The 26,782-nt window shown below is 56.8% G+C and overlaps 1 protein-coding gene across 4 annotated transcripts; it reads right to left on the bottom strand.

Annotated features, from left to right (window-relative positions):
• On the bottom strand, positions 1–25,950 carry SORBS3 (sorbin and SH3 domain containing 3). Of its 4 annotated transcripts, XM_070416577.1 has the most exons (22): positions 25,895–25,940; positions 24,969–25,124; positions 20,114–20,270; positions 19,727–19,844; positions 18,245–18,438; positions 17,321–17,384; positions 15,184–15,222; positions 14,643–14,736; positions 12,908–12,998; positions 12,602–12,688; positions 12,452–12,505; positions 11,700–11,786; positions 10,972–11,018; positions 10,397–10,536; positions 10,160–10,212; positions 10,024–10,070; positions 9,750–9,864; positions 6,653–6,778; positions 4,718–5,029; positions 3,439–3,542; positions 2,629–2,735; positions 644–794 (listed from the first exon to the last, which is right to left on the bottom strand). In XM_070416577.1, exons 2-22 carry the CDS (start codon positions 25,073–25,075, stop codon positions 733–735), a joined length of 2,205 nt encoding a protein of 734 aa, XP_070272678.1. In that variant the 5' UTR covers positions 25,076–25,124; positions 25,895–25,940; the 3' UTR covers positions 644–732. The 4 variants fall into 4 exon arrangements, with proteins under 4 accessions (XP_070272677.1, XP_070272679.1, XP_070272678.1 ...); XM_070416576.1 differs by lacking the exon at positions 2,629–2,735 and having other exon boundaries at positions 1–794; XM_070416578.1 differs by lacking the exons at positions 2,629–2,735; positions 24,969–25,124; positions 25,895–25,940 and adding an exon at positions 22,585–22,882 and having other exon boundaries at positions 1–794.
• Positions 25,951–26,782: the final 832 nt, after the last annotated feature.

Raw genomic sequence — 26,782 nt, 5'->3', positions numbered from 1 at the left:
CCGTATCCACATTTATTTTACATTCTCTTCCAGAGGGGACCTGAGGGCTGGGGGGGAGCGGGGGAGGCAGGAGGGCACGACCTCTGAGGCCCGACCTTCTGGGCACTACAGTAGCAGGTCATATGCACAGCCCAGGCCCAGGGCTTGGCAGCTTTTGGGAAAAGGGGGCCTTCAGGTAAGACCTCTTGCCAGGCCCCAAGTGCTAAAGAGGGGCTGCGCCCACCCCCACCCCACTCCCAGGCCCAGCTGGAAGCAGGAAGGCGAAGGGGGCAGCAGACCAGCTGGAGTGACAGGGGAGGAATCCCCTGCGGGCGGCCTTTGGTCTCTATGAGGTTAGGAAGCTGCTCCTTGTTAGAGGAACCCCATGGGGGTGAAGCTGGGAGCCAGTCCCTGTTAGAGGAAACGCCACAGCAGGGTGGGGGTGGGGGACTTGGGGGTCTGGTCTCAATAAGGCCGGGAAACAGTCTCCACTTCAAAGCAGACCTCTGTATTTGGCGAACTGGGTAGGGGAGGAAATAAAAGGACTGTGAGAGGAATGCTTGTGAGCTGTGGGTGGGAGTCAGTCCAGGGGGCTTCGAGGAGGCTCCACGGGAAAGGCTGTTGGGTTGTCTGCAGATGCCAGCAGCCAGGTCCTGGGGAGGAAGATGTGGGAAGGGGGTCCTCTCTCCCTCTGAGAAGAGCTACTGCTCTCCACTCCATCCTGGCCGGGCTCTGAGTTGCCATGGAGACCTCTCACACCGGAGCTACATAATTTCCAGGGAATGTCCCAAATTTTTGGGTCCTCCGGGAGACACCTGAAAGAGGAAAAGACAATGATCATTCCCACACTTGTTTTTAAAATAGGAAAGATGAGGGCCCTGCCCCCTGCTGGTAGTGGCCAGAACTGCAGGTGGAGTCCATGTCCCAGGGAGGTAGGAATTGTCTTCCCCATTCCTGCCTGCTAAAGGCAAAAGCTTAGGTAAGCAAAGCTACACTTGCTAAGTTCCATAATGACCCACCAATCTGAGCACTCAGCAACTGTGGATAACTGCACACAGCACAGAATAACTCCGCCCTTCCTCGGGAAAGCAAGGAAGCAGGAGGGCGAATCACAGAACCTAGTACAGGGGTGGGCAAACTTTTTGACTTGAGGGCCACAATGGGTTCTTAAACTGGACCGGAGGGCAGGAACAAAAGCATGGATGGAGTGTTTGTGTGAACTAATATAAATTCAAAGTAAACATCATTACATAAAAGGGTACGGTCTTTTTTTTTTTTTTAGTTTTATTCATTTCAAACGGGCCGAATCCGGCCCGCGGGCCGTAGTTTGCCCACGGCTGGTCTAGTATGACACCCTCGTTTTAGAGAGGGGGCAAATGAGGCCTAAGAGGCCAAGTGAATTCCCCCAAAGCACTCAGCTGTTTAGGGGTAGAAGTGAGCCTAAAATTCAGGCCTCTTGTCTGCCACCCCCAAAAAAAACACACCTGTGTCCTGGGGTGGTGAAGGGGGAATACTAGGAATACGAAATTAAAGTCCTGGGCCTTCCCTTCCTGGCCCGCTGGCATCCTGATTTCCTTCTGATTTCCCATGCCCACCTTGTATGCAGGCCTTGCTGATACTGTTCACCTACCTGGAGGGCCTCTCTTTCCTGCTCTGCCACCCTTCAAGGCCCAGCTCCCACACTTCCTCCAGGAAGCCTTCCCTGACTTGCACTGCCCACCATGATAAGTCACATGTGGCCACTGAACATTTAACCGGTGTTAGTGTGACTGAGAAATTGAACTTTCTAAACTTTTCCTCTAAAAGCACATGAGGCATACACCACAAAGGTGGTGCTTTTCTTCTTGTCTATATAAATTTGCAAAATGTCGATAGTTACAAAGACATTGAAAAGCAGACGTGTACAGAGTAAAATGAGAATGTGCCCCAAACACACCTCTCTGAGGTAAGGACATTAACAGGTTAGGACTTCAGAATCACTGGTATGGCTGAAGCCTGGTCACCAGTGAGGTGCTGGGGTTCTGGTGAGAAAGGATGGGCTGCCAGGTCAAGGGACTGCCCCTGAGGCCACCCCTGTCCAGGCAACCCCCCAACACTGCAGGCCTCGCAGCCTGCTGCACGGCACCCTGGCTGCTCAGTGGTCTCTGAGGACGGCCCAGCCTCTGAAGCGGAGGCCTGGACAGGGCCTGCCCACTGGGGAAGCAGGCCACGTGAAACCTGCTGGTTGGTCACCTTGAACCAGGCCAAGGCCAGCTGGAGGCTTCCTGCTTTAGTCCTTTGCCGGAGCTGCCCTTGGAACCAGCTCTGAGGGCCGGGATCTCTCTCTCCTTTTGGTGGAAAGCGGCTGGGGAGCTAGCTGCTAACCGGGGTGGGAGTGGGGGATACACGGGTGTGAGACTTGGTCCAAGTCTGAACTGACTTCATCAGTGACCTGGGCCTCATCCCTCTTTGAGGTATGAAGGCAACAACAGAAGTGCTGGCTCTGGGGAATCAGTGCTGGGTCAGGCCATTCTCTGTGCTGAACCAATATCCCCGCCCCCCAGAGACCCTGAGATACCTGCTTCCAGCCTGCCCCAGCCCATCCCTCCAGGACCCTGAGGTACACGTCCTTCTAGCCTACCCCCCAGCAAGCCCCCCAGCCACACATACCCACAAACCAGCCATCGTCACACTGCTGCATGACATCCACCCGGTCCCCCTCCCGCAGCTCCAGCTCGTCCTCGTTCTGGGGCCTATACTGGTATACTGCCCGGTACCTGCAGGAGACATTGTCATGGCAACCACCAGAGCCCTCACCCCTTCCAGAGACCAGACCCAGAGTCTAAACCCAAATGTTGCCACATCCTACGATTTTTCCAGGGTTTCTCTGTGCTCCCGACAGCCTTGGCCCAGCTCCGGGAATGGCAGCTCTGCCTGGCTCTAGTGCATTCTTCCCCAGGCCTGCTCCCTGCCCTCCAAGCCCTAACCACCCAAACCCTGCCTCCTTGGCGCTCCCAGTGCCTTCAAGTCTGTTCTCCCAGTTCCCACACCTCCACGCACTGATCTCAGGGCTGGGAACTGAGGAGACTGGGGCTGGGGGCTGAGGGAGGGGGCCGCAGGGCTGACAGGGACAGGTCAGGAGCACTGCAGACAAGTAGCCCCACCTCGCCACCAAGTCACCCGGAAGCACAGCAAGAGCTAGTGCTACCTTATCAGGAGTTTCCCAGTTCCAGCCTGCCCCGAGCCCATCCCTCCAGGGCCCTGACACACCTGCTTCAGCTGGTTAGAGAATTGTCCTAATATGCCAGGTTGTGGGTTTGATCCCAGATCAGGGCACATACAAGAATCAATCAATGAATGCACACATAAGTGGAACAACAAGTTGATGTATCAGGGTCCTGGAGGCTAAGGGGGTCGGTGTGCTCAGCACTGCCTGATGCAGCCCCCACCCCTGACCAAGCTCCCGCAGTCGGTACTCACGGGGTCCAGTTAATCTGAGTGGTGGTGTGGGAGGAAGTCCCCAGGTCCACAGCACGGCTGGAACCTCCAGGATGGGACAGAGAAGACCCAGGGGTGCTGAGACTCTGGGGGTCCACAGGAGGAAAGGTGGGCAAAGGCAGCATGAGGGGGAAGAAGTGAAATGGCCCCCCTTCCCCAGGCAGCACTGCCCCCTCATCTGATCCTGTCCCCACGGCACAGGGGGTCTGTGACATTTCACGTCCCAGGTGGGGCAGGTGGCTGGTTTCTGAACCCTGTGGACAGCGGGGAGGAGCCCGCCCGGCTGCGCCTGCTCATACTGGTTTGCTGAGTGAAGAGATGACTGCGGGAGCAAACGGGCTTGTTTGTGAGCCCTCGGGATGGGACCAGTGACTCTCCTTAAGAATAAGCTTGTAGTTCAAACCCACCCAGCTACCCTCTGTAGTGGGAATTATCATCCTCATCCGCAGGTGAGGAACATTCTACCAGTGAGAAGACCCACATCCAGAGACAGTAAGTGATATGCCCAAGTGTAGGGCGCAGCTATAGGGTTAAGCCTCGGACTGACCTGTTGGCAAAGCCAAAACAAGTCCCAGCTTAGAGGGCACAGCCCTCTTAGTATAATTAGGCTTGACCTTATGAAGTTCCCTAGATCTTATCTGGGTAGCTAATGGGCTGTGGGAGGTGCAGTAAGTGCTGCCAAAACAAGTGAAACTCACAAGAACACTGTAACTATGGTGACCACTACCTTGTTTACCTCTGGCTATAAAATAAAGGCTCAGCTTGCCTCTGGATCTCTCTCTGTGGCCTCAGCCAGGCAAGGAAGATCCACCTAGACCCAGCTTATTCTCTTTGTCTGTCTTTTCTTCATCCTTCACTGCCCTCCCTCAGGCTTGCGAACCCTTGGCTGAGCTGGCTTGGCACACTCAAGGTCACAGCAGGGCCCAGCAGCCCACCCCCCAGGCTCCCGGCCCTGCCCTGTGCCCAAGGCTGAGAGGGACAAGTCACAAAAGTGGAGTCTGAAGGGTCAGGAGGCTTTGGGGCCCCACCGAGGGCCGGCTGCCTATCCTATTCTCCCTGCAGCTCGAGGGCCAGAACCAACTGGAGGGCTCATAGGTGCACAAGGCCAGGGTGGGGCTGCCATGCCAGGTTCTGCCCAGTCACCCACCCACCAGTCTGTCCGGGGGTGGTCTGGGAAGGGTTCTGAAGTGACCGTCACAGGAATGGGGGGTACGGGGTAGGGAGCGGGGATCAGCTCTCCACCTGAAACAGGTCATCTTACCTGGGTTTGGGATTTGGGCTCCTGGGCCGGGAAGGAGAAGCCGGTGCGGCGGGGGGAGGTCCGGCCCCCCCAATCGGTGGGATCAGCTGGACTGCGTGGTGTTACCGGGGAGCTGGGGTGACGGGCAGCCTGCCGGGCGGCGGTCATGCTGGGAGACGCGGGGAGCTGGGGGCCCTCGTCGCAGAGGCGGAGCCGGGGCTCTCGGCTCACCTGCACGTAGCTGACCGGGAAGATGCCCTGGCGCCCGGTGCCCGAGATGCGCCCCTCATACCAGTTCTCGTTCACCTTTCGGATCAGGCAGATGCGCTCCCCCTGGGGGAGAAAGGAGTCAGGATCTGGAGGGCTTCCTGGGCACCTCGCACCCAAGGCTGCCTACACGGATACCCAGAGGGATGGGGCTCCGAGGGGCTAGGAAGTGGAGAGTCAGGAGCCAAACCCAGGCTGCCTGGCCACGGAGCAGAAGTCACAGGGGAGCCTGGTGGCTAATAACACGGGTCCAAACCGGGCTCTTGCCAGTTTCAGGCTGCATGGCCTTGGGCAAGCGCTTTGCCTCTCTGAGCCTTGGTTTCCTCACTCGTGAAGCAAGGATAGCAACACCGTGGCTGTGAGGAGCGAAGGGCATGGTTGGCAGCTTGGCAAGAAGCACTGGCCAGGCACTAACCCCCACTGGTCCTGTCCCTGCCTCCACACCGGAGTGATCCTGGCACCACTGCCAACAAGCAAACTCCCTGATGACAGCTACTGCCTCCTCAGGCCCTCATGACTGAGGCCAAGTGGGCTGCCCAGGGGAAGAGGTCTCCAGTCCTCTCCGGCCCCCACCTCTCCACCCAGCCACCTCCTCCCCGTTCTGTCCCTGGGGGACATTCACTAGGGGCATTCATGGCTTCTGCCCCAAAAATCAGCCAAAGGGAGACCAAACCCTGCTTTCTAGGACAACATTTTTAAAGCTTTCTTAAATGGTATTGTAGTAACAATTCAACACACACACGCACAGGCATAAATGCCTAAAAAACATTTCTATTTTAATTTTAGAGAGAGGAAGGGAGAGAGAAACATTGATGTGAGATTGATCTGTTGCCTCCTGCACATGCCCCAATTGGACTGCCGATCAAACCAATAACTTAGGTATGTGCTCTGACCGGTGTCTGGTGCGATGTTTCAACCAACTGGGCCACACTGGCCAGGGCATAAATGCCTACAAATGTGATAGGATACCCTTACTACATGCAAGGCATTCTTTTTTTTTAGTTGATTTTAGAGAGAAAGAGAAACATCGACTTATTGTTCCACTTATTTATGCATTCATTGGTTGATTCTTGTATGTGCCCTGATCTGGGATCAAACCCACAACCCTGGCATACTGGGACAACTCTCAAACCAAATGAGCTTCCTAGCCAGGCTACATGCAAGGCCTTCTAATATTTCCATTTTACTCTTTTAAAAATGCCCTGGCTGGGTTTCTCAGTGGTTAGAGTGTCGGCCTGCAGACTGAAGGGTCGTGGGTTCGATTCAGGTCAACGCAAGTACCTTGGTTGCAGGCTCGATCCTTGGCCCCAGTCCGGGTGTGTGCAGGAGGCAACCAATCAATGAGTCTCTCTCACATCAATGTTTCTCTCTCCCCCTCCCTTCCACTTGCTCTATAAAATCAATGGAAAAAAATATCTTCAGGTGAGGATTACAAAAAAAAATGAAAACAGTAAAAATGCTGACTGTGATCCTCAAAACCTCCCAACCTGGAATGAAAAAAAGCACTACTCTCGAAGTTTTGGACTTTTAAGATATGGGCTACATTAAGGGGAATTAATCCAAAGAGACTGAGAAAAAAAATTGAAAATACTAGATGAAGGTGGATACACCTCTTTTTAACAATGTACGTATTTCCTCCGTCTTCACCAGCCCCCGCCGACCCCCACTTCCTGCCTGGCCCTGCCGCACCTTTCGGAAGGACAGCTCCACCTCCAGATCCCCCTTGAAATTGTACTGGGCCACGGCTTCTCCATACTCCAGCACCTGGTAGGTCGGGGGCTTGTGCGGCTTGGGGATTTCATCTGCAGGCAGCACCTGCAGTAAGAAAGAGAGAGAGAAAGGCTCAGCCTAGACGTTAATCGTCACAGACCTGGGGCTCCTGGGAGGGTGAGGCAACTAAGAGAAGGTGGTATGGTAAGATCTGTCCCCAGACCAAAGAGGGACAGACACCAGTCACAAGCCTAGGGTGGTAAGCACAGCCAAGGGGCTGCTGAGGCCCAGAGGACCTCTGGAGGGAGATTTTGCACTGGAGGTGTGTGGGGTGGGCGTTATTGGAGTGGGCAGTGGCCAGTTCAGTGAGCTGAACTTGGAGGGCAGAAGAAACAAGTTTCAAGTGCCGGAAGCCAGTTCCAGCATGTCAGCAGGGCTGAATCTCTGGAGATGGCTGAGGGAGGGCATGTCCACAAACCTGAAAAGGATGAATCAATGATTGCTTGCTGCCACACAGCTAAAGGCATTTCAATCTACATGTTATTGCCTCCTGCTGGCCAAACACCTGAACAGCAGAAGGCAGTTTCTCCAAAACCTGATAATCTGACAATGGATTGTGTATAGGAAACCTGGCCCTTTGATGTATGTCTACCTCGCCTTAGGACAATTTGGGTTAATAAAAAGCAAGGGGTCCTGAGACAAGGAGAACTTAGTTCCTTTAGCTAAGTCCTCTCTGACTCCCTATAATGCCTTTCAAAATTATGTTTCGTCTTTGGACTCTTATTTAATTTACGCACAGCGCCTTCTCCAGGTTCCTGAATCCTTCTTGATGCCGGATCATGACCACCGGCATTATTAAGGAGCAGGGCACACCTGCTGGCGTGTCCTAACAGTGAAGCGCTGACATGTTACCATTGACGAGGACCCATTGTCCCTCCTCCTCCTCCCCTTCCACCCCACCAGTGGCCCAGAATCTCCGTGCTCTTTGCTTCATCCCACTCATAAAAATCAAGAAGCTAATCAACCATTTCTTTTTTTAATATATGTATTTTAAATGTTTTTATTGATTTTATATTTTAAATTTTTATTATTGATTTTGAGAGAGAGAGAAACATCAACTTGTTGTTCTACTTATTTATGCATTCATTGGTTGTTTCTTGTATATGCCCTGACGGGAGATAAAACCTGAAACCTTGGAGTATCAGGATGATGTTCTAATCAACTGAGCCACCCACCAGGACTGTTCTCATTGAGTTTAGAGAAAGAGAAGGGAGAGGGAGGGAGGGGAGAAGGGAGGGAGAGAGAGAGAAACATTGATCAGTTGTCTCCCGCACACACTGGACCAGGATTGAACCTAAAACCTGGGTATGTTCCCTGCCCAGGAATCCAACCTTTCAGTACATGGGACGATGCTCAAATAACTGAGCACCACTGGCCAGGATGCTAATAAACTATTTCATACTAAGATCTACATGACTGATGACATGGAATACTGTATATACTTTGCAAAATTTCAGGATCAGAGAGTCCTGAGGGTGAGAGAGGCCTACTGATGCCTGCCAAATCAAAAGCCCGAATTAAAACAACCACCCAATCCATAGTTCAGAGGACGTCACGAAGGAAATGGGAAAACAGTTTGAGTTGAATGAAAAAAAAAATCAAAATCTGTGGGATGCAATTAAAGCAGTGCACAGAGGAGAATTTATAGCATTAAATGCATATAGTAGGGGGAACTGTTTCGAATCAATCATATAAACTACCACCCTAAAAAACTAGGGGGAAAAAGCGCAAACTGGACCTAATGCAAGCAGAAGCAAATATTAAAGCGGCAGAAATCAATGATATGGAAAACAAAAATAGAGAAAAATCAATAAAATCTAAAGTTGGTTCTTTGAAAAGATCACTAAAATGAACAAATCTCTAGCCAGAGTTAGAGAACACACAAACTATTAATATCAGGAAAGAAAGAAAGGACATCACTACAGATCTTACTGACATTAAAGTGATAATAAGGATACATTATGACCAACTTTAAATTAATAAATTAGATCGCTTAAAAGACACACATACCAAAGATAACTGACAGTCCTTTATCTATCAAGTCCAGAACCTATATCTTCATTCAGATTCTGGATCTTTTACTTAACAACTTGTCTCTGAACCTTCACAAGCCCATCTGTAAAACAGGGCTGATCATTCACTTTCCCAGGTTAATGAGAGGAACCAGGGAGGTAATTCAGGTGACTCTGGAACACAAAGGTTCAAACTGTGTGGGTCCATTTATATGCAGATTTTTTCAATTAAATATATTAGAAAATTTTTGGAGATTTCCAACTATTTTTAAAAACTCACAAATGAGCCAGGTAGCCTAGAAATATGCCCCCAAAAAGTTATAAAAAGGTTGTGTCATAAATGCATAAAATGTATTTTCTCTTCCTTATGATTTAGCTTATGCTATTGTAGGAATACAGTATATAATACATATAACATACAAAATAGGTATTAATCAGTAAGGCTTATGTTATCGGTAAGACTTCTTGTCAACAGCAGGCTATCAGTAGTTAAGTTTGGGGGGAGTCAAAAGTTACACGTGGATCTTTGTGTGGGGGTCATCTCTGTGTGGGGGTCAGCGCCCCTAACCCCTGCATTATTCAAGGGTCAACTGTACACATGAGAATGAATGCATGCAGACGCAGTTTGTAAACATCACGCACTTTGTACTCTTGCCAGGTGTAATTAGGATTCATCCCAAAGACGGCTTGAGAGAGATGGGTTCTGCATGGTGCAAGTCTGGGACACTGACAGGGCTGGCAGGCCTGGCTCTCCCCAGCTGACTGGGTTCCAGCTTTAGCCCTCATTTAACAAACATTTCCCGAGTACAGGCAACGTGCTGGGCCAGGCTGCGGGGGGCCAAGGCTATGAATGAGGCTGAGACATGGCCCCTGCCCTGGAGCTCACAGTTCACATCTCAGGGAAGCTGTGAGCTGTGGCTGCCAGCTCAGGAGAGAAGCCAAGGATGGATAAGGGCTCTGCACACTCAACTGCCCGCCCAGGGCTACTGCTGGCTCCAGCTCACCTCCACGTAGTTAGCAGGGAAGATGCCCAGCCTGCCATGGTGTTCCCCCTCCAGCCAGTTCTTGTCCACCTCCTTGTGGATGTAGACAATATCACCCTTCTTCAGGGTCAGCTCCCTGCGGGCCAGAGCAAGGACATGGGCAAGCTGAGGCCCTCCCCATGACCCTGTCCAGCACACCCAGAGTCCCCTCCACCTCCTGGGGATGCCTGCCTCCCCTCTCCCCCATTGCAGAGCCAGCCCCAAGGGCCAGGGGAGGGGAGAGAAGGGCACTTACTTGGGGGACTGTGCCTGGAAGTCAAACTTGAGCCTGGCAGCCTTCCTCTATGCAGGGGGAGAAGACACAGGGGGTGACCCCAGGACCCACCCCAGGCCCTCCTTGCACCCTGACCCTAATGCTCCCACCCCCTTACCTTCTTTTCTTCCTTCCTGGCAGGGCTGACCCCTCGTTCAGAGGCACTAGGGTCTGCGGAGAACATGAGCTCAGCGTGGGAAGGCCATGCCTGGGGGGTGGGGCTGGGATGGGGTCCCCCCCCACGGGCACCAGTGGAAGCAGGGGCTAGAGGATCTTCCTGCCACACCCCAGAGGCATCAGGTCTGGTGAGTGGTGGGCCTCTTGGCGGGGAAAAAGGGCAGGATCTGGTCCTTACCTCGGGTTGAGGCAGGGTAGACAAAATCCCTACGACCTAGGAAGGGGCTTCCTCCATCCGCCATTCTGTGGGGGCTCAGGGGCCAGGAGGAGCCCCGGTAAAGTGCATTCGGGTTGCTGAGGCTCCAGGCAGAGGCCGGGCTGCGGGGACACAGTGAGTGAGTGAGCCACCTGTCTGACCTCACGCCCTACCAGGCTCACCCCGACCGCCCAAGGCCTCCCCCCACCCCACCCCCACTCTAGCCGCCTCGCCACAGGACGTCCGACTTCCCAAGCAGTGGGCCAGGCGAGGGTGCGGCCGCGCGGGGAGGCGGGTGCGCGGGGAAGTGCGGGCGCGGCCACCCCCTCTTGGGCTGAGGGCAGTGACCATCCAGGGCCAGCACGACCGCCCGTGGCGAGCGGTGCCCGGTCCCGGCCAGCCACCTGCCGCCCTCCCGGCCCCCCTGCGGCACGCAGTGCCCCGTCCCCGCCCGCCACTGGCCGCCCTCCACGTCTCCCCAACTCCACACCCCTCCCCTCGCCACGTCCCCTCCCCGGCCCCGTCGCCGCCGCCCTCCGCGCCCCCCGGCCACTCACCGCGCGGAGCACCGTGGCTCCGGGGGCTGTCGGGGCACCTGGGAACCCTGCCGGGGAGAGGGCGTCAGGCCGGGACCGTCCGCTGCAGCGCAGCCAGGCCACCGCCTCCGGAAAAGTTGGCGGCCGGGAAGGAGCGGGGAGGGCGGGGCGGGGAACTGGGAGGAGACCAGGAGCCGGGGAGGAAGCGCGGGGAGCGGGGTGCGGAAGAGGGAGGGAGGCCGGGGAAAGCGGGCGGTAGAGAGGGGGATCCCTGCGAGCTGCGGTCCGGTCCGGGGGAGGTCCCGGGCTGGGGCGGGGAGGTCTGGCGGGGGCGGTGGGGGTCTGGGGGCGGGGAGGTCGGGGAGGGGGGCGAGGAGGGCTGGGGCGGGAGGTCCGGGGGAGGTCCCGGGCTGGGGCCTGGGGCGGGGAGGTCGGGGGGGGGGGGGGGCTGGGAGGGAGAGGTCCGGGGAAGGGCTGTGGCGGGAGGTCCGGGGGAGGTGGGGGGGGGGGGGAGGCTGGGGCGGGGAGGTCTGGGGCTGAGCGCAGACCGGACCTGGAAGGGCTCGGAGGAGGCACTCGGAAAAGTCCCGCCCAGCCTTGGAGAGGGGAGGGCGCAGACAGGGTGAAATCTGCCCGAGGTCGCGCTGAGTGCAGCCGGAGGGACACCTCTGGTAGCCCCGCTCCCCCAAGCCCAGCCGCTGCGGACTCCTAGGCGCAGAGTCTCCGGGAGGGGACTGGGAGGTCGGTACCTTGGGAGACGTCTGCCGGGTCTCAATGGCCCGCAGGTCCTTGTCCAGCTCCGCGCTCAGCTTGGCCAGCTCTCTCTCCAGCAGGACCTGCGGCGGGTGATCGGGAGAGGCTCGGGCAGTGGAAACGCGGGGGAGAGGGAGGGGGGAGAGAAAGCAGTGCGCGGTTGGGGGGCGCAGGGCGCAGGGCCAGGACAGGCGCAGCCATCCGGTACTCCCAAGATAGTCCCTGAGGACTTCCTGATTGTGCCCAGAGCCAATTATTGTGGTTACTTATCTAATCAGGAGCCTGCAGGGATCCCCATTTTCTCTCCCATCAAGTCTTCGTGGCCTTCCACGGCCTGGCTTCACTGGGCCCACCTGCTTCCCCGCCACTGCCCATCCTGCCGGCCAGAATTTGCTTCCGCGCCTCCCCATCCTGAGCGCCCTCTAGCCCAACCCCCGAAACTCTTTAGAGCTCAGCGTCACCTCTAAGAATACTTCCTGAAAATTACAGGCCACACTGACCACTCTTTTCTCTGCTCCCGCTTTGGTCAACACACATTTATTCCATGCATGTTTGAGTGCCTGCTGAAAGCCAGGCACTGTGGTGGGTGCTGGGGATACAAAGATGAACTGTGCGGGGCTGGAGAGGGTGGGAGCTGTGGGATCTGCGTCCTTTGCCCATGGTCACTGGGGCCAACATCACCCAGAGATTCTCCTTTGTCCCCCAACATTGCTGTCTCCCCTTCCCCCACCTTCCCTGCAGCACTCACCTCAATGGGTTGGGAGGGCTTCTCAGCAGGGTCATCCACCAGAGGTTTCTTGGGCTGAAGATGGGAGGGTGAGTCAGCGGGGGCGAACTTGCTTGCCAAAATGCACTGGCTGAGGGTCATCCACTCCCAGAGGCCCAGGCCCACACTCACCTTCTGCCCAGTCTCTAGTTCTTGCAGAAACTGGTTCCAAGATTCTTCTGCCCAGACATTATCTGCTTTCTCTCTGTGTCTGGGCACCTGCACGGAGGTGGGTAGGCATCGGCTTAAGTAGAGGGTCACTAGGACCCTGGGCAGGCTTTCAGGCCACTGCCCCACCCCTACAACCACCAGTCCCCTAGTTGGATTCGGCCGAGCTGCACCAGCCCCAACGGAAAGGGCATTATCTGTGCTCTTTTCACGGAGGGACCTGGCCTAGAAGGCGCTGGGGACCCTGTGGGGAGGGAGCTGGGGGGCTACCTGATGTGGGGTCCTGGGCAGGGAGGAGAATGCGCCAGGGTTACAGCTGAAGGTGCTTCTAGGAAACTCTTCAGAGGAGTCCCAGCTTCTTCTAGAGAAAGGGGAGGGCGTTTCTTAGGGAGTCGGAGACTCAAGTGAGAACACAGCCCTGGTGGAGGGAGTGCACCCCGTCCTCTCCTGCCCCAGGCTCGGGAGCAGTGTTAACTCGTGGAAGGTTAGGAGCTCTGAGTTCAAATCTCAGCTCCACCACTTGGCTGTGCTACCTTCTGGCACGTGAATGAACTGCCAGAGCCTCAGATTCAATGCCTGTAACGTCAGAACGACTCCCACCCACGCAAGGGTGTGGTGAAGCTTAGGCCTGACACATGCATCTGCTCCGCGAGGGGCCAGTCCCTTTCCTGCTGGCCTTGGTGCATAGCCTGCAATTGCGTTCAGTCTGCCCCGTGACTGTGGCTATGTATGTTAGTGCTTATTCGGTGAAGCTGGTCTTTTTGGCTGCACCTGTGCCCGAGGGTGTGGGACTAGATACTAGTCCGAGGAAAAGCCGGGACAGGAAAAGAGCCTGCAGCCCTGACCCTGGAGCCCCGGGCATGTGATTTCAGAGCCCTGGGCCTCCCTGCTCTGAGGGTGCTGAATTCATGACTTCATCTGGGAAGCCACTCCAGCCACATTCCAGGCACTGCCATCACCCTTGTCCTAGTCCCCTCCAGGGCTCCCTTCTTGGCCGGCTTAAAGGTCCCCGCCTCTGTTGAATTTGGATGTCTTCACTAAATGGAATGACTGTACCAAGCTTATCAAATGATGGAATGTCTGACCGCAGGGTCAGGATTTGTTGGCTGTAATCACGACTCTGCTCTCTATTCTCAAAATAATATTGGTGATAATGAGACTGGAATAGGTCGTTCCTCATTTAAGGAAGCTCTTGTCATGATTAAGTCTGTATTAATAATGTTTGTGGAGACTTGCTATGAGCCTTAATCCTCATGACCACTCAGTGACCCCACTTAACAGATGGTGTCTCACTGAGGCTTAGGTTGGTTAAGTTGCTCAAGGCACACCAGCTTGAATCCAGAACCATGAGCCCAATTCTTGAGCTCGTAGCCTCTATCTTATTGATGATGGCGAGAGCCACAGGCCTGGTCGGTATGGCTATGTTAACGAGGTGAATCTTGCCCAGAAAAGAATAAGAAGCTCATCGATTTCACTGATGGAAAAGTCCCTCATTCCCAAGGTGGGGTTGAACCCCTCCAGGTCTGTGTGGTTTGCACAGAGAAAAGCAGCTGCACCCTTCACCTCCCTGGAGGGGCTCCCCTCTCCAGGGCACAGGGGAGGGAACTTGGACCCTCCACCCCTTGTTTTCTCTCAGGCATCAGAGCGATGGCCACAGATTCACGCCTACGCCTACTCGTGGGACGCCCGCCTGGCTCTCCACCCCATAGAACCTGCGGATCTTTGGGGTGATAATCCTGTTACCAACCACAAAAGCATCATGGGGGTCCTGAACAGGAATGGGTGCAAAGTCCACCCCTGCCTGCCACTCCCCTTGGGCTCTGGCGGGGAAGGGAGTGTCTGGAGTAGTGGGGATCCTGAGAAGGGGCTGAACTGTCAGAGGAGCCAGATCCCCTGCTTGCCTACTTTGAAGCTGTGCCAGCTGTTGCCACCAGGGGCTGCCAGTCCCCACAGGGAAGCCAGGGCCCCTCTGCAGCCCTCAGGCCCCTTCCCCATGGCGGCTTACCCGCTCAGAGAGGAGGCCTGGCTTGGCCGGGATGCAGGTCTTTGCTGGGGCCCTGGACACCTTGAGTCTGCAGAGGTGGCACAGGAGGAAGCCACTGCAGGTGGGAGAAGACAGGTAGGGCCGGGGAGGTGAGAGCAGGGGTTGAGGTCACCTGGTTGACCACTGGAGGTTCTGACACCCATGCCCACCCTCAGTTCTGGGTAGCTCCTGGGTAAAGGGTGGTGTTCCGGATCCCTCAGTGTGGGCTTTGCACTAAGAGCTTTGCTCTCTTTAAGAAATCTTCAAAACAGCTCTGGGGTGGGTAGTGTCCCCATTTTAGGGATCAGGAAAGAGAGGCCCAGAGAAATCACCACCAGGGCTGGGCATTCACTGGGCAGGGAAGCTGAGGTTCTTGAATGCCACCTGCCAGGGGTTGGGAGCTTACCGGAAATGGGCATACAAACTCCTCAGGTTGAACTAAGCCAACTGGGAAGCCCCAGAGCCAGGTGTGGCTGCAGGGAGGGTCAAATTCAAGGCCAAGCTGAGCGGGCCACCCCCTCACCTTTGGGTGCTTCCTCAAAGGTCCAGTCCAGATTCAGGTCTGCGGAAGCAGAAAGGACCGGGTCAGGGATGGGACAGCAAGCGAGATCGGAGTGCCCTGTGAGGCTGCCTCAGCTGCTCCTAGCCTCCCTCCTGCCTAGAGCGGGGCCAAGGGACTGAGTCAGGGCCTGAAGAATGTCCCGAGGGAGGGGAGGAATTAGGAGGGCAGTTCTGGGGAGGGTTTGAAATGCCTCTGGCAGACTTAGGGCCTGAGCCAGCCAACCAGGGCAGTGGACTTGCCCAAATTCCTGCTCCTCCCTCCCTAGTTCCCATACATATCCTCTCCCTGACCTCACAGACCTGCCCTCACCACTTCAGGTAGGGAAAGGCCCTCTTCTCCCTCTTGCCCCTCTGCACCCTCTCCTAAAGGTGTGTTCTTCCCCCCTTTGCCCAGACCCACTCCTCACGGTGCTCATGACTTTCCGGGGCCTCCTAGGAAAAGCCACTGATCAGCCAACCCACTCGGTCTCCTAGGCAGGCAGACGTGCCCCAACAGCTCCTCAAACGCCAACCAAAATACCCCTCTGATCCCAGGCCTTCTTCTGGCTCTGGAGCTTTCTGTTGTCCTTTGCAGCAGCGGCTGCCCCTCACTCACTGCCCCCAATTCCCTTCTTGTGGAGCAGGCTCAGCCCCACTGCTCTTGCCCCGACTGCTCTTCTCAAGGACCCAGTGACTGTCACACGACCAATCAAATGGCCAACGGCATGGGCCCGTCAGCAGCATTGTCACAGTGGGTCCCTCCCTCCAGCTGCAGTGCTTCTTCCACTTGGCTTCAGGGAGACCACTCTGGTTCTCCCCCTGCCGCCCACTGCCCTTCAGTCTGTGTGGCTGAGTCCTGCTCACCTCGGGAAACACTCAGTCCCAAGACTCAGCCCTTGGGCTTCTGTCTCTCCCTCTCCCCAGGTCATCTTATCTAATCTTCTGGCGTAAAAGATAACATCTATTCCAGGGATTTACAACCTTGGCTGCACATTAGAATACTTGGGCGGATTTGCATCAAAATCTCTCTGAATGAATCCCCGGTATCCCTGCCTGCAGCCCAGGTGTGGCCCCAAACTACAGACTTGTGTCGTAACTGTCTCCTCAGCATCTCCACTCAGATGCACCACATCTGAACCGGAGCCTCTTACACCTGCGCCTCCTGCAGTCCCCACTTATGGCAGCTCCATCCTTCAACCTGGTCAGGTTAGTCAGCCTTGACTCCTCTCTTTCAAATCCATCAGCAAATTCCCAGGACTCTGTCTCCGAACCCCCGAGGCCTGCTGCTGCGGCCCTGGTCTGAGGCCCTGTGGCTCCTACCTGGTCCCCTGCTGCCACCTGCCCTCTCCTTCCCACCTGGCAGCCTGCGTGAGCCTTTCCAGATACCACTTGTCAGAGCATGTCACTCTTCTGCTCAGAACTGCTCAGCTCTTGCAGAATAAAAGCCAAACTCCTTATAATGGCCCCAAAGGCCCTCTGGGACCCAATCCCATTCTGGCCTCTCCTTGATATTCCAGAACATACCAGACTTGCTTCTGCCCCTGGGTCTCTGGGGTCCCCTGGGTGCAGCACCCCTCCCCCGCCCAGCAGGGCTAACTCCTTCACTCCCTGGGCTCTCTGCTCCGATGCCACCTAGCAGGGAGGGGCCTTCCCTGCACTGGGTAAGCCCCAGCCCTTTGCTCCCTTGTGCTGACCACCAGCTGCTGTATTGAGTACTTATTGTCTGCTTATTCTGTCTCTCTCTTTCTTAAGCTTCACTGGGGCGGGGACCTTCTTGTTTGTCCCCCGTTTTATCTTCAGCGCCTGGAATAGTGCCCGGCACACAGTAAGTGCTCAATACATGGTCACGGGACTAACTGAATGAATGAGTGACCTCATGGATGCCCAATACCCTCAAAGGATACTGGGCATTGTTCCCGCCCTCTGCCCCCAAGAACAGGGAGGAGATTGGAGGATACTTCCTGTGCCTGTTTTAGGAACCACTCAGCACAGAGCCTGGGGTGGGTGCAGAAGAGCTCCCTGAGCAGGCAAGTTCCCTTCTCTGCCCCTCCCTTCCGAAGCCCCCGGAGCTGAGCCCACTGGGGTAGCGGTAGGGAGGGGGCCCTGGAAGGGTGTCTCACCTGGCATTTTCCGGTGAATCTGATGGAACATTCTCCGGTACCAGTCCTTAGGGCTGTCCACACTCTGGGATCAGAAGAGGCAATGTCAGGTCACCCTCCTAATACCAAGCCACAGAAGTTTTTCCTTACTGGGCCCTTCTCCTGTGAGCCCCAGTGGTGGTGGTGGTCGGGGGGGGCGGGGGGGGGGCGTGTGATGTCTTTACTGGCAATGACCTCGTGTAGGGTGTTATATAGGAATAAGATATGGAAAGGATCTCCATCGGTGGTGACCCTGACACAGAGATTTGGGGTGGTTCACATTTTTTCACTTTGCTTTTCTATATTTCTGATCCTACAAAGAACATGTGCTTCTATGTCATGAAAAATTAATGCAGTAATATAGGGAGAAATGTTATTTCATATCCCCTGCCTCACCTGAGACTCAAGACAGCCCTGGAAGGCAGAAAGGTATGTTACTGACCTCAGGTTCAGATGGGGAGATGGTGAACTGAACTAAAGGCAGGTGGCTGGCTGAGACAGGCATGGGGAGAGGGAAGGCTGGTGAGGAGAGGAGGGCAGAGCCACTGGGAGTCGAGCGCGGCTCCATCCACGCTCACCACTCAGGGCTCTGTGCTCACTCATTCAGCCAGCCATCCACTCAGCAACCATGTCATGAGCATTGTGCCAGGCCCTGGGACTAGAATCTAAGAGGGGCCCCCTGCCGGCAGTGGCCCTCCACTGCTGAGAGCCAGGGGGCCATTCTCTTACCCACACACCATTGTGCAACTCAGACACATGACTGCCTGTGATTCTGCGGGGCTCACGACCCCTAAAACCCATCCTGATTGAACCCCTGCTTTAGTCTGAGATGTTTGGGTACAGCCTTGGTTGCCCCAACTTTAATTCACAGAAGTGCTCAGCGTGGGTCCCCAGCTTTAGACTCACAGATCGGGGGGCAATGGGCATGCCGCTCTCATCCACGGGCCCGATTCCCTCGTACTTGACCCAGCGCTTATCGCGGCGTTTGCTGTCCTTGGTCCACGTGGCTGACCAGTTCTGGGGCTGCTGAGAGGTGGGGGTCTTCTGGGTCCCCGCGGGCCGGCTCCCAGGGCCTGGCCAGGTCTGATACCAAGCAGGGTCTGCAGGGTGTGCATGAGAGCATTAGCAACAGGCAGGGGCCCGCCTGGCCTTGTCCGTCCCTTGGTTCTTCAGAATACCGATGCCCTTGGGTTTAAACATTTCAACATCTCCTTGCCTGTTGGAGCTGGGGAGGCAGACGCTATCATCCCAGCAGGACCACGGGCCTCTGTTTGTTTATGTTTTAGTTAAAGTGAATAAAAATGGATTTTGTCCTCAGACATCTGTGCCCACCCCGCTCTGCTCTCCTGGGGCCGACCTAAGAGCTTCCAGAATGAGGGCTGAGAATCACTACTTGCAGAGAATGCCCGGCCGTCCCAGCTGGGAGGCAGCAGGGTGGGGCAGAAAAGGTGCTGGGCTTGGAGGGGACAGATCTGACTTCAGACTCCAGATCTGCCCCTACTGGCTGTGTGATCTTGGGCACAACAATCAGCCTCTCAGTGCCTCCATTTTCACTTCACGGGTCATCAGGGAAGGATTCAGGGGGATCTATTCTAGAGGGTGTGACCGTGCCCAGCGCAGTGCCTGGCACGCAGTAGAGAGGCTCTCGATAAGGGACAGAAACTATTCACCAGACGTGGCTGTCATGTCCTCAACTTCCCCGACCCTTCAGCCCCCAGGGCAGCAGCCTAAGAGCTCAGCCTCCGAGACTGAACCCTCTGAGACTCAGCTTCTCACTGGGAAGATGTCCATACTTTGCCAGGGATTGAATAGATGAGGCTTGTGAAGCATCCCTTCAGGGCTCAGCACGGTCAAGTGCTCAGCAATTATTTGCTAAAGGAATTAAACTCCTTGACAGAGTGCCTGCCCCACGGGAATGCGCAACAAAGGATGCCAGCTCCTCAGAAGGGCCCCGGGTGGGCCCGCACCGAGGGTGTCCCAGGATCCCTCGGACCCTGTGGCCCAGGCTGCGGTGACTCACAGGAGCCCAGGAGCTGACAGGCTCTCGGAGCTGCCCGCCCGCCTGTGTTGGGCAGCAGCCTCAGGGCCCTTGTGGGGTTCAGCCCCTGCACCCTTCTACAGCCCACATGTGCTCCCATTCCTCGCCCGTCAATCCCCAGTGTGAGCCACTCCCTGTCCTGCTGGAGGTCCCCCAGCCCCAGGGCAGTGTCCCCTGCATACTTCCTTCCCCGGGCACTGGGGGGAGGAAGGGGAAGGATGTGTCAGCCTCTCTCCCACAGCTTTCACTCTCAAGGGCCAGCATGCTCACCCAGGGAGGGGCAGTGAGATGAGCTCCAAGGGCCCTGCCCGCCCTGGGCTCCTGGACCAGGTTTTCCTGAGCAGACCCACCTGGGTGCCGGGAAGCCTCTCTCCTGGTTGGGAAGTACCCATTGCACACAGTCCTGGGCGCAGGATCATGGAACTGGAAATTAAGGGTGTTGGAGCCACCATTCCGGATCACAGGCACCTGTGGGGAGGGGCCAGGAGCGGCAGCTCAGGCCCAGAAGGTTCCATGGAAGGGTGGCAGGGATGGCTGCCAGGGCCCAGCCATACCCCATGGTGAGGGCTCCAGGGCCAGCTTGATCCTTTTGCGGGAAATCAGGGAGGCTCCCTAGAGCTATCTTCTGACCCCCTTCCCAGCTTCCAGTGCTTTAATCCTCCTGCTCCCCACCTGTCCTGCCAGGTCCCCACCACCTATGGGCCCACAGTAACCCTCTCCCTTGCTGTCTCACTCACCCGAGTCCCCCTGGAGAATGACCCTACATGGGCCCGGAGGTGGCCAGGGATGAAGTCGTCCAGGCTGAGCCCCGCTGGGTGGCTGCAGGGTGGGGCCTGCATACTTGGGTCGAGGTCAGAGGGCTGTGGGTGTGCCAGCAGCTCCTCTGCACGTCCTCTGTGGGGAAGGAGGGAGGAAGGGGAAGCCCTGATGGACCCGCTGCCGTGCCCTCTGGGCTTGACCTCCTGGTGGGTAAGAGGGGACGCCTGTGGGAGGGCGTCAGGGCCAGTTGGGTGGGAGCTCCAGGACCCAGGAAACAGGCCACTCCGGGCACCCGCCTGCAGGCTGCCAGTGCCGGCTCCCAGAGGCACAATGGGCTGCTTGTTAGGCTGGGCAGGAGCTCTGGGTGGGAGTGGGGGAGGGGAGGCCGGGCAAGGAGGAGGGGAGGCTGGCCAGGAGCAGGCCTGCAGGACAAAGCTTCTGGCCAGCCTGCTGGCCAGCCCCTCTGGGGCTCTCACTACACAAGCGGCGCATTCCCCCAGAGGGAGGCAGAGGGAACGGGGGCAGCTGGCGGAGGAGGCCTAGGCACGCAGGACTTTCAGTTCCCCCTGCCTCCCCTAGGCCCTGTGTGCGCATCTGCTCACCAGCAGGCACAGGGCTTCCTCAGGCTGGGGAGAGGCCTTGCGCCACAGCAAGGCCAGCCGCCTACTGCCCAGCTGGGCCACGGAGGAGCGCGTGGGGGTATTTCCAGGCAGCAGGAACCACTCCCCAGCTCAGAGGAGTATTGCTCCCTTGTTTGGCCTCTTTGGCTTGAACTGCGCCTCAGGGGGCTCAAGGTGCCAGTGAGGGTGGGGGCAGAGAACCAGCGCACACACACACACACACACACACACACACACACACACACCACTTTCTCCTACACCTCAGGCTGTTAACAGAGGGTCTTCCTGGGAGCAACATGCTTGATTGGCCAGCTGGGTTCTTTGAACCCCCCCCCCCCCCCCCCCCCCCCGCTCCCCACCACAAATGTTAGCTCAGAGGAAGGGGCTTCAGGCATCCAGGAGATGAAGGTGGTAGGGCTTTCCGACCGGAGAGCGGTGGTGCAGAGGGGGTGGGACTGGGCCAGAAGCTGAACCAACCATCAGCACCTTCTAGGGCCGGACCAACTGGTGTTTTTGTTCTTTTAGGCCTGTGTGTGCCTGAGGGGTCTGGAGGCTCCCGGAGGGCTGTGAGGGCCTTGCGGGGTGCTGTGTGCATGTGGTGGGAGGTAAGTGCAGTGCTGTGCATGTGACTTGTGGGGGTGCCACCCTGTGTGGGGCACATGAGCAGCATGGGGTTGTGAGCACAGAGGGTGTCAGCTGTAGGTGGGAGTGCAGTGCCGAGGTGCGGGTCATACGAGCAGCACAAGAATTACGGAGAACAGAGGGGATGCAGGTACAAGAGGGGCTGTGCTTGCTCCTGTACCCAGTCCCTGCTCTGGCCATTGGGGGCTGGAGGGTACAAGACTGAGGCAACTCCCTGTCTCTGGTCTGAGTGGGGACTTCTTCTGACCCTTGAAAGACCTACTGGGGACATGGCTTTCCTGTGCCCACCCTGCCTGTGGGGAGAAGTGGAGAGCGGAGGCCAGAGGAGGGGCAGCTCACCAGCTGCATCCAATTAGGGCTCCTACCAAAAACAAAACATGCAGACACACCCCAGTCCCCACAGCTCTCCCTCCCCTCATGGGGGAAATCGAGGCAGAGAGAGTGGGAGATGGGATCCAGGGCAGACTGGTTCCTAGCAGAAACCCCTCCCAGCCCAGCTGACTGCTTGTGGCCAAGTTGCGAGATCAGCATCAGCAGTCCCTACTGTCAGCTGACCCTGCCTCCTTCCCAGCCTCCATCTGACCCACCCTGCTGTGCTCCCCGAGGAGGGAGGTCCCCCACAGCATTTCTGGGCTTGCTGATCCTTGGGGCGGGGGGAGTCTACCTCTCCCTGTGGCGCAGCTCCAGGGACATGCAGGGGAGGGTGTGGAAGGGCGGGCTGAGTTTGTGCTTGGCAGCCTGGTCAAGGGACATTAAGGGGCCTTCTCATAGGGAGAGGGAGGCATGGGGGAAGCTGGTTTTACATCCAGCAGAGGACAGAGGGTGCCAGGAAACCTCAAGCTCCCCCCCACCCCCACCCCCAGAATTCAGACAGCCTTTCCCCTCTGCAGCCAGCTCCAAAGGGCCAGGGGAGGGGAAGGGGCTCTGCTGTGGTCGGGACTGTTCCCACCGGAGACCTTGCCCTGGCCTGGGGCTCTGCCCTGGGCGCCTCGCGGGTGTTTTCTAGCTGCGAGTCCACGTGGACAGGACAGGTTTTCTCAAACCTCCCTTTTTGTGGATTGAGGGGAATACGTCTCACCTCCTTCCGTCCCAGAGTTTGGGGCAAGGTCCCCAGGGGAAGGGCTCTGAGCCGTCTCTTAGGGCTGGACGCAGGTGCCGCCGACTACCCCTCCCCTCCCCACACCTACCTTCCCCAGCGAGCAGGTGGCAGGTGGCGGGGGCTGAGGACGCCGGGGAGGACCGGGGCATCGCAGCTGGACTCCAGCCTGGTGCGGCCGCGGCGGGCCCTCGGGGAGGGAGGGCGGGGAGCGGTCCGGGCTGTGCTGTCCACCCTCGTGACCGCGTCAGGACGGGCTCGCGAGGCTGGGCGCCCGAGGAGGAAGAGGGATGGACGGGGCCGCGCGCGTGCCGGGACGAAGGACGGAGAGGCGCGGGCGGGCGGCGTTCTGCCCTCCTCCAATTTGGACTGTGAGCCGGACCGGAACGGGGGGTGGCGGCAGGGGGAACTGCGGGGCCGGGGCGGGGGTCCGGGCGTGCAAGTGGCCTCCGTCGGGTCGCGCCGCGGAGCCGCTCTGGCCCTGGCGGAGGGGGGCGGGCTGGCCGCGTGGAGGCGCCGGGAGGGGCCGCCAGCGTCCCCGGGGAGCCCGCTCTGGCTTCCCAGCTGCCTCCCGGCCCCCACCGCAAGTTGGCGTCCGGGCGGGCGCAGGGGGGTGGGGGCGAGCGCCACTCAGAGTTTCCAGGGACATTTCCAGCGGGCGGGACGCAGCCGCTGCACGCGGAGCCGGGACGGAGGAAGGACGCGAGTGATTAAAGAGGCGGGTGCGGCCCGCGCTGATACGGCGCCGGCACCCGGAGACGGGACCGCGCTGCCGCCGGGCGGGGGCCGAGATCGGGCGCCCGCAGGCCCCGGGGCCTTGCGGACCAAGGGAGAGGTTGGGGTGGTGATGGCACGGGTCTGAGCGTGTGCACACGCACACACATACACACATACGCGCGTGCGCTGCCCAACGGGCGAGGTGCACACGTGCAAGCCCCGCGGAGGGTAGCCCGGGAGGAAATCCGCCCGCGGGCGCGCCCCCCGCCCCCCAGAACCACGCCCCTGGAGAGGATGAGGGCGGCTCCCTGTGGCCGGGACGGGGTGACCAGGTCTCGGTGTTCCCACACACCGCATTTGTTTTGATCGCGCTGCTTTTCCGCTGTTCCCGCGGCTCTGACACCGGTCCCAGGAGCCCGCAACCCACTGGCTCCCGCCGACGTCCCTGACCAGCCCTTCTCCCCTCTCCCCCGGCCTCCGTGTGCGCACGGGGCCCGGGATAGGAAGTGAGGTACTCCCTGAATGATCACAGCTAACAGGGAAGTCCCTGGCTTGGCTCAGGGACCCCAAGCCCCAAGCCAAATAGCAAAGAGGCATCGGGCTAAGTCAGATCTATTTTGAGAGCGATCAAGTATAAATTAGGAAAATATGAAAACATTCACTGCATTCCTACTAGGGGTAAGATTGTTGTCCTGCGGCCACCATGCACTAGAGCAGCGATTTTCAACCGGTGCGCCGCAAGAATGTTTAAAACATGCAATCCCTGACTATTTAGTCAGGAGCACTGACCTCTTTCCCCTTAGATTGTCAAATTTAAAAAATGACAATAGCCCTCTGGTGTGACTGCCCTGTAGTGAACCATAAATATATAGGTCATATAATAGAGTTGCATCTTATTGGTCATGCATAATAAGGTTGCATCTGATTGGTTAATTCTTGGTACCAGAAATCCTTATGTATAAGTATGGGCCACCTGACTTTTTAAAAAATCACTTTGGAGCAAAAAGGGTAGATAATTACTATTATTATTATTTTATTTTGAAATCAATCAAAATTATACCTAGTTTTTTACCTGATTGGCAAAAAATATATGTTTTGATGTGCTGCATGAGATGAAAATCGCTGCACTAGTGTTTTCCAAGCGCATCATTCAACTCAAAAGTTGAGAAGGGAGGGAATGGAGAAAAGATGAAACAATTTTTTAAAATTTCTACAATCATTGATGCCATTACGTTTATCTTTTCTCAATTCAGTTAATGGGCTATCCTGGTTGTGGTGAACCAGCAGGAAACAATATCACAGACCAACAGCGGAAGGAGCGCTGTTTTGGCTGCGGAGAAGCTGAGGAGAGAGGCTGCTGGCTGGCTCCCAGTGTTCGGGGGCTGCACTGGCACAAGGGGGACCGTTAGGTGCACACTTGGAGGCGGATGCAAGGTTTCCAAGGAAGAGCTTTTACAGGATCACAGGGGCTCCGAGTCTGCAGGTGTGGGGCAGGCACCTTTGTAAAGGCACGTATTGCACTGAGCAGGGAGCTGAAGGAGATCCCCTCTGAGGCCCCCCAAGACGCAGTGATTCTCCTGGAAAGCTGGGAGGGTGGGGGAGGGACAGTAGCCCCATGCGGAGAACACAGCTGCGACAGGAGGGCTGGTGGCAGTGCATGTGCCCTCCTGTGAAGCTTAGACACCCTGGTCACTGTCCCTTCCCTCCCCCGGGACAAGAGCTGCGCCCCTTTCCCTTGTCGCCAGTTTTGCTCCCCACCTGTCACGGTCCTCGCGGCCAAGAGGGGCCACGTCTCTTCCATGTTCTTCCTTGCTCTCCAACGATGGTGGCACCGAAGATCTTCCAGTTCCAGGAATCCTGGTCATGCCCCCCTCTCACCAGCAGCAAGCTTCTCTTATTCTCTAGGGCTCTAACCTGGACTCCAAGATAAATATTTAATGTAGAGGGTGCAACTGAGCTGACCAAGGTCCCCACTTCCTGCTTCTCACAAGGCTACCAGCGTCATCTCTATGGGAATAGAGAGCCAGCACACAGCTTTGTAGGAAGCGGCACAGGCTGTGCTGGAGCCCGGAGCTTTTCTCTGGGGCCGGTTTGACCTCTGCCTGTCTCCTGTCACCCAGGCTCTGTCGGGCTCACACCTCTCTCAGCTCGGAGCCTGCTTTGCTCTGGCGCCCATGGAAGTCACTCTCCTTCCCAGAGTCTCAGACTATGGGCTCAGCCCAAGGAGAAGCTTTGCAAGGCCCCCCACCCTGCTCCCTGATGCCCACCAGCCACAGAAGAGAGGATCAGAGATCAGTGGGAACAGAAAGCATAAGGCACCATGACCAGCACTTTTTCTGCCCGTATTTAGAGACAAGAATCGTTCCTCTTTGAAAAGTGAGAGATGAAAGGGAAAAAGCAGCAAAGTCCAGAGATTCAGCCCAGAACCAGGTGTCTGATTTCTCGACTCCTCCCTCCAGCCTCGGTTCTACTTGCTGCTGCCCCAGCCCGCAGACAGCTGGCATGGTTTAGTGAGAGGCTGGGGCTACAAGGCTGTGCTAGGTAACGCAGCTGTTGTCAGCAACAGAGCAGATTCAGATTCCTTTCATCCTAATGCATTATCTCCGGACTCCCTTATCATCTCACAGGCCCTCCCTCCGGGCGACTCTTCCCCCTGACCCCCCTCACCCCACCCCTGGCACTACCTCTTGTCAGGGGGCCACCTCTGCCTTCTCAGAGCCACCTGAGCCGTAGTAAACACAGTTATGTAACTGCTCTGTTTTCCTAGCCATCTGATCCTGTCAGCCGCATGCCCCACCCCCATCCTTTTGTTCTGAGGATTACCCCCAAGACACCCAGTCAACAGAGGTCTGTCCAAGTCCATCACCCTGAGGGGTGATTAGCCAAGAGACTACCAATAGATGTGGCTCTTCCCAAGTGGGGCGGGGGAAGAGGGTGGCTGTACAGCTGTACAGGAATGCGGGTCACGGTGAAAACCAACCTCTGTCACCAAGAGGAAGGGTGAATGGAAATAGCACTGAAGTAATGTTTTATTGTAAGTGAGTAGGGTTAGCAGAGAATTCAGTTTTATTTCTCAAGTGGGAAAAAGGAAGCAAGGGATCCCAGGAGACATAAACCTGAACTCTCATTTCTTGAGGAGTGTGTTTATCTAGCACAGGGAGCCTGGCATTCGAGTGGCACGCTCAGATCTACCCTGAGCTGGCACCCGGCACTGTGCCCCAGCCCCCATATTAGACAACGAGGGGCGCTGCTATTCCTTCTCCTCCACAGGGATGGACTCCGACACACTCTTCAGTTAGGCGTTAAGCGGGTTTTTATTTGTGCTCTCAGAAGAGTGCTCTCTTCCTGCCAGGAGAACTGAACAAGCAGACCAGAATGGATTAGCAAAGAAAGCACGGTTCCTTTCAAGGAGTTCGGACCTCTCTAGAGAGGAAGACCACATAGTGAGGAATTGAAACCAAGTCACTCAGGCACGACAGTACAAATCCCGACAATGTTTCATCCTCTGGGCTCCACCCCTTTCTCCTGGGTCCCCTCCTGATTCCAGCTCCTGCCAATACCAAGTTCTCCTG

The sequence above is a fragment of the Myotis yumanensis genome, unplaced genomic scaffold, assembly GCF_028538775.1.
Source record: "Myotis yumanensis isolate MYYU_CA2020_CCGP unplaced genomic scaffold, mMyoYum1.0.hap1 SCAF_5, whole genome shotgun sequence".
Lineage (NCBI taxonomy): Eukaryota > Metazoa > Chordata > Mammalia > Chiroptera > Vespertilionidae > Myotis > Myotis yumanensis.
The sequence above is the reverse complement of the archived record's forward strand: the minus strand, read 5'-3'. Positions and strand labels throughout refer to the sequence as shown.

Coding starts and splice junctions, on each gene's coding strand:
- SORBS3 (XM_070416576.1), bottom strand. CDS start 25,075: ATGACCAGGATTCCTGGAACTGGAAGATCTTCGGTGCCACCATCGTTG. Junction 12,506..12,601: donor AACTAGAGACTGGGCAGAAG/GTGAGTGTGGGC, acceptor TCCCATCTTCAG/CCCAAGAAACCTCTGGTGGA. Junction 11,019..11,699: donor CCCGGCAGACGTCTCCCAAG/GTACCGACCTCC, acceptor TCTCCCCGGCAG/GGTTCCCAGGTGCCCCGACA.